Below are 12,450 nucleotides of genomic sequence, written 5' to 3'. Positions count from 1 at the left end.
CAAAGAGTAGCCCCCGCTCGCCACAACTAGAGAAAGCCTGCTCGCAGCAAAGAAGACCTAACGCAGCAGCCAAAAAAAAAGAACCACACCACAAAGCAAACCTCATTTTGAAAATAATAAACTAATGACAAGCAAATAAACAGTACAATTGGCACCTTCAGGAAATAAAAGCTCTTCAAAATCATTTTTCCAGGTTAAATGTTAGGATAATTTAATTAAATCTGATAAATCAGCCGAAAATATTCAAAAATCAAGAAAGTTACCAACAATGTGGATTGACATCCATAATTCTTAACTGAGAATCTTGGTTAAATACGTATTGGGTCTTCAGATAATGATAGTAATACATACAGACAGATAGTTAAATAGACATATTCCAGGTTCATGGTAAAAAGTTTTACTGATGGGACATGTGATCAGAAAAGTCTGGAGACCACTGATGTGGCTGTAGGGCTTATGTGACACAGCAAGGCCCTCCCCCCAGCTGTCAGCTTGTCTCAGGCGGGTCTGAAAGCCCCAGCCAGCCAAACCTCTCCAGGAGCCTACGGAGGACAAATACTGAAGATACAGAGAATAATCCCTCTGAAGGACCAATCACAACATCCCAAACTCAACCCCAAATCCTTTCCTAACTACATCTAATTAAAAACATAGGTAAGGGTATCTAAAAGCCAACAGTTGAGTTGTGAAGAGCTGGTGTTCATTTAGGAGAAAAGGGCAGATCAGCATTTAGATGATCAAAGCCAACCTCATGGATTTCAGGAAATTTCTTTGTAAAACCTCCCTCCCTCACAACAATGGTCAGACCTCCCCTTTTGTTCTCACGAAGCATTGTCCCTCTTGAAACGGCTGCTGATTAGCATTTCTGAGTAAGCTTCTGCTGTCTGTTGAGTGACTCAGCCAGAAGTAGCAGAATGAACACTTAGACGCTACTTTCTAGATAACTACACAAAAGCTCACATGACTGAACTCTGACAGCTGAATTTTCTGCAGCCCACGGTACTACTTTTTCAACTTCGACACAACTAGATCGGACGTTTGCAAACAGACCCTACTGTTGCCAGCTAAGGGGATGCTGTCTTCCCATCTGATTGGCACCGTGAATATGTGAAGATACTGGTCCAGTCTCCCCGACCACCAGCCCTTCAAACACACATCTGTCCCCAGTAAGGACCCAACATCGCCCAAAGCATCCAACAGAAAGACAAGAGCTGAGCATTTAGTTCCTACTCTCCCAGATACTTCTGGTTTTTAGTGTATTCTTACTTTGAGATAAGTTGATACTCACAGAAGAGTCACAAACATAGTACAGAGTTGCCATAAACCTTCACCCAGGCCCCCCACAAAGTCAGTATCTCCTATCACCTTAGAATCAAGATCAAAACTAATTTAATGACACTGGCACAATACTACCCCAACTATACAGTTCAAAATTCACCAGTGTTACATATATACAATGGAATACTACTCAGCCATGAAAAAGAACAAAATAATGCCATTTGCAGCAACACAGTTGCAAGTAGACACTATCATACTAAGTGAAGTCAGTCAGAAAGAGAAAGACAAATATCATATGATATCACTCATATGTGGAATCTAAAATAAGACACAAACGAACTTATCTACGAAACAGAAGCAGACTCACAGACATAGAGAACAGACTTGTGGTTGCCAAGGGGGAGGGGGGTGGGGGAGGGATGGACTGGGAGTTTGGGATCAGCAGATGCAAACTATTATGTAGAGAATGGATCAACAACAAGGTCCTACTGTATATAGCACAGGGAACTATATTCAATAACCATCACGGAAAAGAATATGAAAAAGAATGTATATAACTGAATCACTTTGCTGGACAGCAGAAATTAACACAACATTGTAAATCAACTACACTTCAATTTAAAAAATAAGTTCAGTGTTTCCTCCAATGTACCTTTTCTGTGCCAAGATCTGATTTAGAACTGATACTGCGTGTAGCTGTCACATCGCCCTAGTCGTCTCCAATTCTGGTCAATTTTAACTTGTGTTTTTCACAAATCCTGATGCTTAATTCTTTTTATCAGTAAGAGTCAGAAGCGCTCAAGCTCACAGAAGACAGACAGTAAGAGTTAAACAGAATCTGGGACTAGGGGAGGGGAAAATAAGTGACTGACTAGAACTCAAACCCAACACCTTTGTCTGTTTCTATAAATGGGAATGGCACAGACATTTCTTTAGTCAAATTCAAAATCTGCACCAGATCTACCCATACAAGGGTCAACTCGATAAAGCAACCACCCGTCCAAGTCGGTTCTCCTAGACATTTGCTGTTTCCTTAGAAACATCAAATACAAAACTGGCCCAAGGCTGACATGCTTTTGTTTCTAAAAATACTACATTTCAAGAAAGCTCAAGCATTTCATAGTTACCTGAAATAAACAGTGCCAAAGGCCCCCAATTTGAATGCTTTTATCTGCAAAATGCCTCAAAAGCCTTGTCCAGTGGTGCAAACCTGATAAGTGTTCTAATTACAAGCATCTTCTATGGCCTTACTTGCTACTGGCATGTATCAAAGTAAGGATTCTTGATGTGCTGCGACATTCATGTTCAGAAAATACAGGATAGGAGTGCTTGGTTTGGAGATTAACCAAGTATATGCCTTGAAATTAAAAACAGCTAATACTAACTATGTGAAGAGATTATATGTTAATTAGCTTGACTGTAGTATTTCGCTATGTGTATCAAACCATCATGTTGTATGCCTTAAGAACATACAAGTTTTATTCAAAATATAAACAGATCTATAAAAAACAGCATAAATGGAAGAAAATCTTAAGGCCGTTTTAAAGTAGGCAAATGGAATGCTTTCAACATAATCAACTATTCTTGATAAGGATTTTATATACCTTTACCTTTGCCAAACTTGACAAGGATGACTGTCTCACATGAGATCTATAAACCTTGGTTTTTAATACAACGATCTGTACGTGAATCAAAAGGAAGTTACGATTGTGACCAGTATCTTGGTATGGTTTCTCTGTTAAACTGTAAGCACCTTAAGTGTGATGACCAGATCCTACCTAAATTCTGCAGCCTTAGCCATTTAGAGAGAATTGCTCATCCTCACAGCCCTCCATGATCTTAGATATGGTGCCATATACAAACATTCACCACCGTTATTCGGGTACAAACTGCTTTTGAAGATGATTGTGTTCTCTTCACTCCTTAAAAGAAAAATATCCTCTTAGGCATCAGGATCCCAGCCTAATATTATGAAACTGTGATGCTATTAAACCTACCACCCAGTGCTCAATTCTCCCTTCTATAAAGGCAAAATTCTATTCCAAACTTATCCTGACAAAATCAGCAAACTATTCATATGAAGAAATTTTCTCTTAAGGCAAACCAACTTTAAGCAATGCAATAGCTTGACAAAGCTCGAGTTATTGTTTGAATGAAGATTTTCGCCAGCTTGAACTCCCACCTGAAATGAATGACTCATTCAAATCTGAGTGTCTGTAAACATTCCTAACTTGCTTTGAAGGCCTCATTTCAAATACTGGAGAAAACCGTTTGACAGCCTTGAAACTCACTGTTTTAAATGGCATGCTCGATAGTCACATAAAAAGACTGCACGTGCCTGATCTTGATGACATAAATATTGCCCATTCCTTTGATCAGGAAATCATTTCAAGGTATTTTCCGGAAGAAAAATTGTATAACTTGAAACATTTTTTTAAATTTAGATACACAAAATTAATTATTCGCCACCAGGTTCCACTAAATAGCAAGCTTTCTATAAGCTTTTAATATTTAACTTAAAATGCTTAAAGGGAAATGGTATCATTCATATGAAATGTCCAGAACAGGAAAATCTACAGAGATAGAAAGTGGATTAGTGGTTGCTTCAGGCCGGGGAGGAGGGGATGGGGAGATGTCAGCTAAGGGGTACAGAGTTTCTTCTGGAAGTGATAAAATATACAACCATCACCACAACTTTAGAACAACCTTGAATATACTAAAAGCCACTGGACTGTATCCTTTAGATGGGTGAGTTATATGGTATGTGAATTATTTCTCAATAAAGCTGTTAAATTTTAAAGGAGATGTGATTGTACATTTCAGAAAAAAGGAATCTTGTCAAGTAGACATATATACAATCTTTCATGTGTAGATGTAATAATTACACTGTAAAATCTAGTCATTGCTGGATGATTGAAGACAGTTACTGTCTTCACAGTTAAGGTCCTAGAAGATCAATGCCTAGGAGAAAAAGACCATGCCCTATTTCTCTATGATTATGATAATCCAAATTCATTGGCTTCAATAATGGAAAACTTCAACATACCACAGCTTCAGATCAAACGCTGGTGTTACCTGCAGTGTCAAGAACAAGGTTTAAAGAGACATCCACTGACATGGCACAAACCCTCCCAGAATTTCAAGGAATTGCTTGGAATTTGAGTCACCATGTCTGGCATTCCCCTGGGGCCGCCAAAGCCACAGTCAACCCCAGCAGTGACCTTCTCACTCCCACTCGCCTGCTGGAGCCTCCTTCTTGGATGGACACACCAGGCCAAACGTTAACCCCGGACCGTCCATCACTGCCCTGAATTGTGCCATGCTGCCCCCCTCACCAACCTCCCCAAACACTCAACCACCCCATCCCACCTTAGCAAACTCCAACCCCTTCCGTGAAGTCAAAACACCAGTTGCCCATGAAGGCAGTCACACAGCAACTGCCACCATCATGAGGCTCCAAGCCAAAGAGGGCCTCGGGTGGGGAAGGTAAGTGCTAGAGCTCGGTTCCAGGGAGGGCCAGCCTACGGAGGTGCAGGGCATCAGATACACCAGACACCCCCCACTCCATGGATCAGCATGAGCCCCATCTGTCCCATGTGGTCCCTTCTTTTCTAAAGCCTCAGTCTAGATGCAAGCTATCTGGGATCAACACTCCATGCCCCAGCTTCCAGGAAAAACCATTAATGTTTTCACAAGAAAAACCATATTAAGAAAAATAGGGCCTCCCTGGTGGCGCAGTGGTTGAGAGTCCGCCTGCCGATGCAGGGGATACGGGTTCGTGCCCCGGTCTGGGAGGATCCCATATGCCGCGGAGCGGCTGGGCCCGTGAGCCATGGCCGCTGGGCCTGCGCATCCGGAGCCTGTGCTCCGCAACGGGAGAGGCCACAACAGTGAGAGGCCCGCATACCGCAAAAAGAAAAAAAAAAAAAAAAAAAAAAGAAAAATAACTCCTTTATCAACTCCCTTTTATGAAAATATTCCTTTGAGTAGCTTTATCAACTTTCAACAGACAGTCATGACAAAGACAGAAAGCCTTATTTTTTAAAAAAATCAGTATTTTATAAAACGATTTCAGCGATATTCAAGTGCTGAAACAGTATTGTTCAACATTTTGTAAAATCCTTAAACTATAAGCCAAGAAGCTTTAAAATCAATTCTTTAATGAACTACGAGTCACATTACCATTAGTAATTCCTAATTAAATATACAGTGGAGGTAAAGTGAATATTGGAAGACCATTTTCTAGAACAGCAGGCACCATACTTTAATTTCTTAGAGCCTATTCAGAATATTCTGAAACCTATGCTCACAGTATAAGCCATGAACTCAAACTGTATGAATTGTAAGATTTAACATATTTAACTAATTCAATTATACACTCACATACAAGGCTTTAAATGGAATGGTTTGTGTCTACCTACTTTATTCCTAGCCAACCCACGGTATACTCCCACTTAGCCCTCCCCCACACCCAAAAAAGTACAAATGAAACTGTATAACAGGCAGCCGCTGGAAATCTCTTTGATTAATAATAAAAATCAGTTTCAAAAGTCAATGTGAGTCTTCAGATATAGAGAACAAACTTACAGTTACCAAAAGGGAGGGGTGAGGGGAGGGATAAATTAGCGGTGTTTTATACACTACTATATATAAAACAGATCCAACAAGGACCTACTGTACAGCACAGGGAACTATATTCAATATCTTGTAATAACCTATAATGGAAAAGAATCTGAAAAAGGATTTATATATATATGTGTGTATAACTGAATCACTTTGCTGTACACCGGAAACTAACACAACATTGTACATAAACTACACTCCAATAAAAAATAAATTTAAAAAATTTTAAAGTCAATGTGAGTCTTAATTACAGAACAGGTTGTGAGGCCTCACTACCAAGGCTTTTAAAAATCTTCACCTTCCATGGGAACTAAAGAATTCAGACAAAAAACAAAGATGCCTATTTCATTCTCCCAGCTTTAAGCATGCACAAATGGATACCGAAATTAATAGGAACTAAGCAAAAATACTACTTGAAAATATCTTAAGGTCAGACATGAGAAAGTCTAAGGAAATGGAACTATAATGTCAGTGCCGGATTGCAGATGGTTTAAGTATATTTCACAGAGTTGTGTATCCATCACCCCAATGAAACCCCATGTACATTACAGTCATTCCTCTTTTCCCAACCTACTCCTCAGCCCTAGAAGCCACTAATCTTATGTCTCCATAGATTTACCTCCTCTGGGTATTTCATATAAATACAATCATACAGGAGGCCTATTACTTGCTTCTCCTAGCATAATGTGTTCAAAGTTAATTCATGTTGTAGAATTGCATTCTTTTTTGTGGCCAAATGATATTCCACTGTATGGATGTACCACAGTTTATTTACTCATCTGTCAGTTGACAGACATTTGGACTGTTTCCACTTTTGCCTACTACCATAATGCTGCTAGGGACTTTTATACCAGTTTTTATGTGGACATACGTCTTCATTTCTCTTGCGTATATACACCTCGAATTTCTGGATCATATGTAACTTTACATTTAACCTTTTAAGAAGCTGCCAAACTGTTTTCCAAAGCAGCTACACCATTTTTCATTCCCATCAGCACTGTAGGATGGTTCCCATTTCTCCACATCCTCGCCAACACCTGCTACTGTCTTTCTGATTAGAGCTATCCTAGTGGATGAAGCGGGAACTCGTGCTTGAGGCTCTGTATCTTGAACCAAGCCCACTCATCCTTGAATTCGGTCTCAGCTGTTCTTCCCAGCTACACGCTTAAGTATTAAATAGGCCCAAATGGTCATTCTTAAAACCCAAAATAGAGCCAGGATAATCTAACACTCTTGTAATAAATGAAAGCGTCACTTCTGCATAGTATATGCACCACTATTTCATCCCAAATCCTATCAAGCTACAATAATGTCCAACAGCCAGGCCTTTCTGAATAAAGATGTCAGGCTAAGCTCAAGTGCTAAGGCTGCAGAGGAACACTTAACACATAAGAAAGCTTTAGTCAGCGCTTTCACAAAGGAGCCCTGGCCTGGGATTCAGGTTTGTCAATAATCTGTATGTAACCTGACCAATCACTTACCTTCTCTACACCTGAGCATGGTGTTCTAAGCCACTCACACAACTACATCCTCTGAAGTCACTCCCAGAGATAAAGTTGTCTAAGCCTGAAAGTTTAATGAAATTTGCAAACCTGCTAACTCACATGCCTAAAAGACCTAGCTTTGCACAGCAGAAAGACTTTGGGTTTAGTAGTCAGGCAGGCTAGGTTCTATTTCCAGCTCTGCCATTTGGTAGCTAAATGGCCATAGTTAACCCCCTTCTCTGTCAGTCTCCTCATCTGAAGGTAAGACTGCCTTCTTCAAGAGGGTCTGAGGTTTTATAAAGCCAGTGTAGCTAAAGCATCCAAGACAGTGGCCGGCAAAAAGCAGACGTTTAAATGTTAGCGTCCATCCATCTTCCCGCTAACTCTGGGCAAAGTTTCCCAGCAAATAAAGCCCTCTTCACAAATGTCCTGGGCATTGAGAGCTGAATGCGAGTTCTTGTGACCTGAGGGATTCCATTATAAAGCGCTTCTCCACATTACAGTCGGTAACTTGTTAAGGAGAGCTATCAATTGGCTTAAAACAGGACTGGGGAATTCTTGGAAGGGCACTCGGGATGAAGAGACAAGAAACCTCATTTTTGCCAGGGACGGAAGCCTAAAAACGTCCTCCGGGCTCACAGCCAGCCTGAGCACAGAACCAACGCAAAGGAGAGAAAGGTACGAGCTATATTCCCATGACCCGATGGGAAACGCGGGTGTAGACTGCCAGGCTTGAGGGGGAGGGGAGTGGAGGGGGCTGGCGACAGCAGAGAGGGGCGGGGGGCTGGCCAGGTGCGTGGAAAAGCCCAGGAGAGGAAGCCGAGCCCCGTCCCAGCTGTGAATTAACCGCTTCCTGCGACTCTCGGCTGCCGCCTCCTACCTGATCCGGTTGTCACGGAATCTGTTGAGATGCGGCTGGTTGAGGTAAATGGTGCGGGCCGGTGCGTCCAGCTGGTCCCCAACAGACGTGGCCCGGGACATCTCATCATCTGCCTTCTTGTAGCCCGAAGAAGAACGAACAGGTCCTGCGGAGAAGAGGCGCGGTCAGAAAGCAGAGCACAAAGAAGTCACGCCCGGCACAGGCAGCAGCGCGGGCGGGGACCAGCTGGAAAGGATGCTCCGGGCGACGCGCCGCAGCTGTACCTCGGCGGCCCCTGGAGACGCGCGCAGCTTGTCGGCCCCGCCCCGCCCGCGCTGGTCCCCAGCGCTGAGGAGCCTCTCCCGGGGGTGGGAACCTCGGCCCTCCCGCCCCTCGCCCCTCCCCCTCCCCTCGCCCCTCCCCCTCCCCGGCCAGCCGGGCCTCGGCGCGGGGAGCGCAGGCCCGCGGCGGGGGGCGCGAGGGGCCCAGCCCTGCAGGTAGGGCCACGTGGGCCGAGCGGATGCGGGGAGCAGAGGCCAGAGCCTCCCCTCCCCGGAGCGAGCTCCCCTCCAGGCCCTGGGACTGAATTCCCGAGCTAGGATTTCCCGGCTTCTTTGCGCTGAGGAACGGAGAGACACAGCAAGGGGGTGTGCCCTACATTCGGCCGCCAGAGAGGACGGTGGAAGACACCTCTGTGCTCCACAGTGAAATTCCAGACCCTCCGTGCACAGGGCTGGTCCCCTGGTTTCTGGAACAAACCAGCAGCTTTTCTCCCCCGACGCGCCTGGCGACCTGAGAGCAGAATCCCGCCCATCCCCGCTCGCGGGCGCGACGTGAGCCTTCATCCAGGGCTTCTGTGGTTAAGACCCAAGCCAGTCTATCTCCTTAAGATGCGATTTCAGTCCTAGAGCCGAGCCTCTCTTGGGCTAAAGCTGCCCATCACCTTCACTTGAGGAGGGGTCGGCGAGGACAACGATGGCACACCCAATAGGTCCGCCCAGGTGCGCACCCCTCCCCCCCACCCCTCCACATACAAGACAGGGTCCCTCACTGGACGGGGCCACCCACCTCGCGATTTGACCTTGTGGGGGGGCGGGGCCCTGACGTCAAGGCCCACAGAAAAATAAGTGCCTGACAGATGACAGTCTTCTCTGCTTTTCCTTAAATTGCATCTGCCCTAATACCTGCCGCGCTTTCCACCTATGAAAGAAACAGGTGTCGCGTGTTACTTAGGAAACGGGCATCTCACTTCAGTAAACAGCCACTTCATGGCTACAAAGCACGTTCAGAAACATTGTGAAAGAGACAGCTTTGGCTACGGAAGTCTGTCATCTTTTTTCAAGTGGTTAGAATCCTATTATAATCCTCATCCTAAGAAGAGGACACCCAATGTCAAACTGGGTACTGAGGGCTGCTGTGCTGTCATGAGATGTGCTCACAGCCGGGTCCCTGGTCACATACCAGGCGCAGGTCTCAGTACAGGACCCCAGCCTCAGACCCTGCCCTCCAGCCCCCGCTCTCCGGGCTCCCTCTGCTCCGCCTCTGCTTATCCACAGGGTCAGCAGAGGGCAGCAGGTCCTTCGAGACTGGCTGGCCCGGGAGCCGCCAGAGTAGGCTGGTTTTAAAGCATTTGCTGATTTAAGGCCGACGGGATAGTTTTTAAACCAGCCTGAATGAAAGTGCTGCTTTCCTCTCTGCTCGCTCATCCCACTCTGTTCTCCTCCACAGCCTTTATCATCCTTACCTGACACTATTTATTTATGGTCTGTCTTCCCAAGTCCAAGAGCAAAAGCTCCAGGGCAGCAGAGACATGTTCTGTTCAATGCAGTGACCTCAGCACCCGGAACAGTGCCTGGTACACGGCGGGCACTCATATGTGCTGGCTGAATAAGTCCATTTTACTTCAGTCTTATAAAAGGTCGATTTGAATCCTCCAGGCAGGGATGCAGTGATGGGCACCGAGGGCTCAGACCTGTGACCCGACTGTGGGCAAAACGGTTCACTGCCAGGTGGTCTTTGCTCGGTGGCTCTCAACTGTGGCTGCACCTCATCACCGAGAAAGCACTCACAATTAACTAGTTCCTGGGCCCAACCTTGACCAATTCTGACTCTTTTCTTTTTAAAGCTCCTCAAGGGACACAATTGGGCAGTCATAACTGAGAATCCCTTGTAAGAGGCAGCTGAGAACACAAACCAAAAAGAACTGCTCCTGCTCTCAAAAATGTTAGCCAGTACCTCCACGGTTACCAGTGCACCAGCATCTATGACCAAGTGACCAAGAGGGGGCTTGAAGGTGCGAACGGGGTCAGAGGTCAGCAGCCTCTCTGGGCCAAGGGTGGGGAGCTAGTCAGAATACAGTGTGAGGGCAGATCTTGGAGTCTTAACGTCTGGGTCAGGTTTACAGTCAGAGAGGGGAGAACTTCGTGGGGAAGGACAAGAAGAGCTTAGACCAAGACCCAGTAGACAAAATGCACTGGGGACCAATTGGAAAAAAACAAACACCAGCACTGAGGATCCACATTGGAAGACAGAAAGGAAGCTCAGAAAAAAGCAGTCTGTGGCCAGACTGTGGATGATTTAAACGCTAGGGGAAGAAACCTGAACTTCATCCTGAAGGTCGGATGAACCACAGAAGGTTTCGAAGCAGGAGAGAAATGCACCTGGCAGTGACTGAACAAGCAAAAGCAGAAAAAGGGGAGAATTTGGAGGTAAGGCAGGAAATTAACTCTACAATCTAGAAGCAAGAGGGTAAAAGCATGAATTAAATGGAGAATGGGAAAAAAGATGAACATGAGAAACATCTCAAAAGAAAATTCTGCACAACTTCTTTTGGATGAAATACATGGAGCAGAAAAAAGAAGAAACAGTGGATGGCTGGGATTTGAAGAGGGGACTGGGGCCAAAACAAAGCATCACTGACAGAAATAAGAATGGAAACAAGTTTGCCCAAACAAGAATTTCAATGTTGGATAATAAATATGAGGGTGAAAAAATTATTGACACAAACAATTAGTGATAACAGAACTAAGTGAAATATGTCCCAAGCACGTGGCATGCACCAGGCCAGCTCGTCTTTCTATAGGACAGTAGGGTCAAATCTGGAACTTTATTTTAAGTAGAAATATAGTCTCCCTCACCCCACCCACCCTCAAGACTCAGATAACTTTCTTCTGCCTCCGTGGCCTCATCTTGACCCAATCCTCCTTTGGAGAAAAACGTTAATATTTTCAAAATAACACAATTTGTTGAAAATGTCTTGCCGAAGGAAAATACTGTACCATATATAGCAGGGCACTTTATGACTAAGGTTTCAAACTCAGACTCATGAGATGAATCCTGAGTTAACGCACTTTGAAAATACCACCGTACAAAATCAGAGTGTGTGTTTACAACTCCCCCACGTACATAAACCCGGTGTCACCAGACAGAGGCAAGTCAGGAAACATCTACTGAGAAAGAAGCCGAAGTGAAAGGAAAAAAGAGACACAGATGGGCACAGTGCAACACAGACGGAACAGCTGCCGGGCAAGACCGTGGGGGCAGGGGTTTTGTCTATTTCTGGGCTCCACCCCGTCATCCTGAGTAACTGCCCAGCACACAGGAGGCGGCCTGTAAGTACATGTCAACTGGATACACAAAGGGCTAATGTAGTGTGTGCCTTCTGAAGAGGCCCACCCCGCCCAGCCTCGTAGCCAAGGACTGCTCCCTCGTCTGGTAACCTGACCCCTCTCCTCCCCGCTCCCTCGGGACAGGGAGCCCAGCAGGCAGGTCTGTATCTTGCAATCCCCTTCATCCTTCCCACCAGGGATGATTACTTGGTCCACGTCGGGCCACTACGGGTCTGCCTTCTGGAAACTGTGACATGGGACTCGGGGAGATGATTTGTTTTTCTGTTAAGCTGTCTTCTGCCAACTTGATGATTAGACCAGCTGAAGAACCTAGATGGGTAGAAGGAAAATTTTTCTGCCCTTTCACTTGCAAAGGAGTTTTACTATCTCACAGAAGAAATTCTTGGAAAGGAAATACTCTAGTCTTCCTAAGTCAGAAACCTATTAAAGTGAGAAGCCTTTGGGCTGCACCTCTAACCAGCTCTGTGGAAAGAGTCAGACCTCGGACACTGTCTCAGAAGAAAGAATTTGGCTGGTCTTAGTCCTGGCTTCCTGTGGGAGCGGCCTCTGGCCCCTTGGAGCTTCCCAAGTGATAGGA

The 12,450-nt window shown here is 45.1% G+C and overlaps 1 protein-coding gene across 1 annotated transcript in view; it reads right to left on the bottom strand.

Annotated features, from left to right (window-relative positions):
- The window catches only part of LOC132477650 (phospholipid-transporting ATPase IB), a 451,641-nt gene extending 443,239 nt beyond the window's left edge, over positions 1–8,402 (bottom strand). The window contains exon 1 of the mRNA XM_060080119.1: positions 8,266–8,402. Within this exon, the coding sequence (XP_059936102.1) occupies positions 8,266–8,366 (101 nt within the window). The 5' untranslated portion in view covers positions 8,367–8,402. The remainder of the gene's footprint in view (positions 1–8,265) is intronic.
- Positions 8,403–12,450: the final 4,048 nt, after the last annotated feature.

This window comes from Mesoplodon densirostris, chromosome 17 (assembly GCF_025265405.1).
Source record: "Mesoplodon densirostris isolate mMesDen1 chromosome 17, mMesDen1 primary haplotype, whole genome shotgun sequence".
NCBI lineage: Eukaryota > Metazoa > Chordata > Mammalia > Artiodactyla > Ziphiidae > Mesoplodon > Mesoplodon densirostris.
The sequence above is the reverse complement of the archived record's forward strand: the minus strand, read 5'-3'. Positions and strand labels throughout refer to the sequence as shown.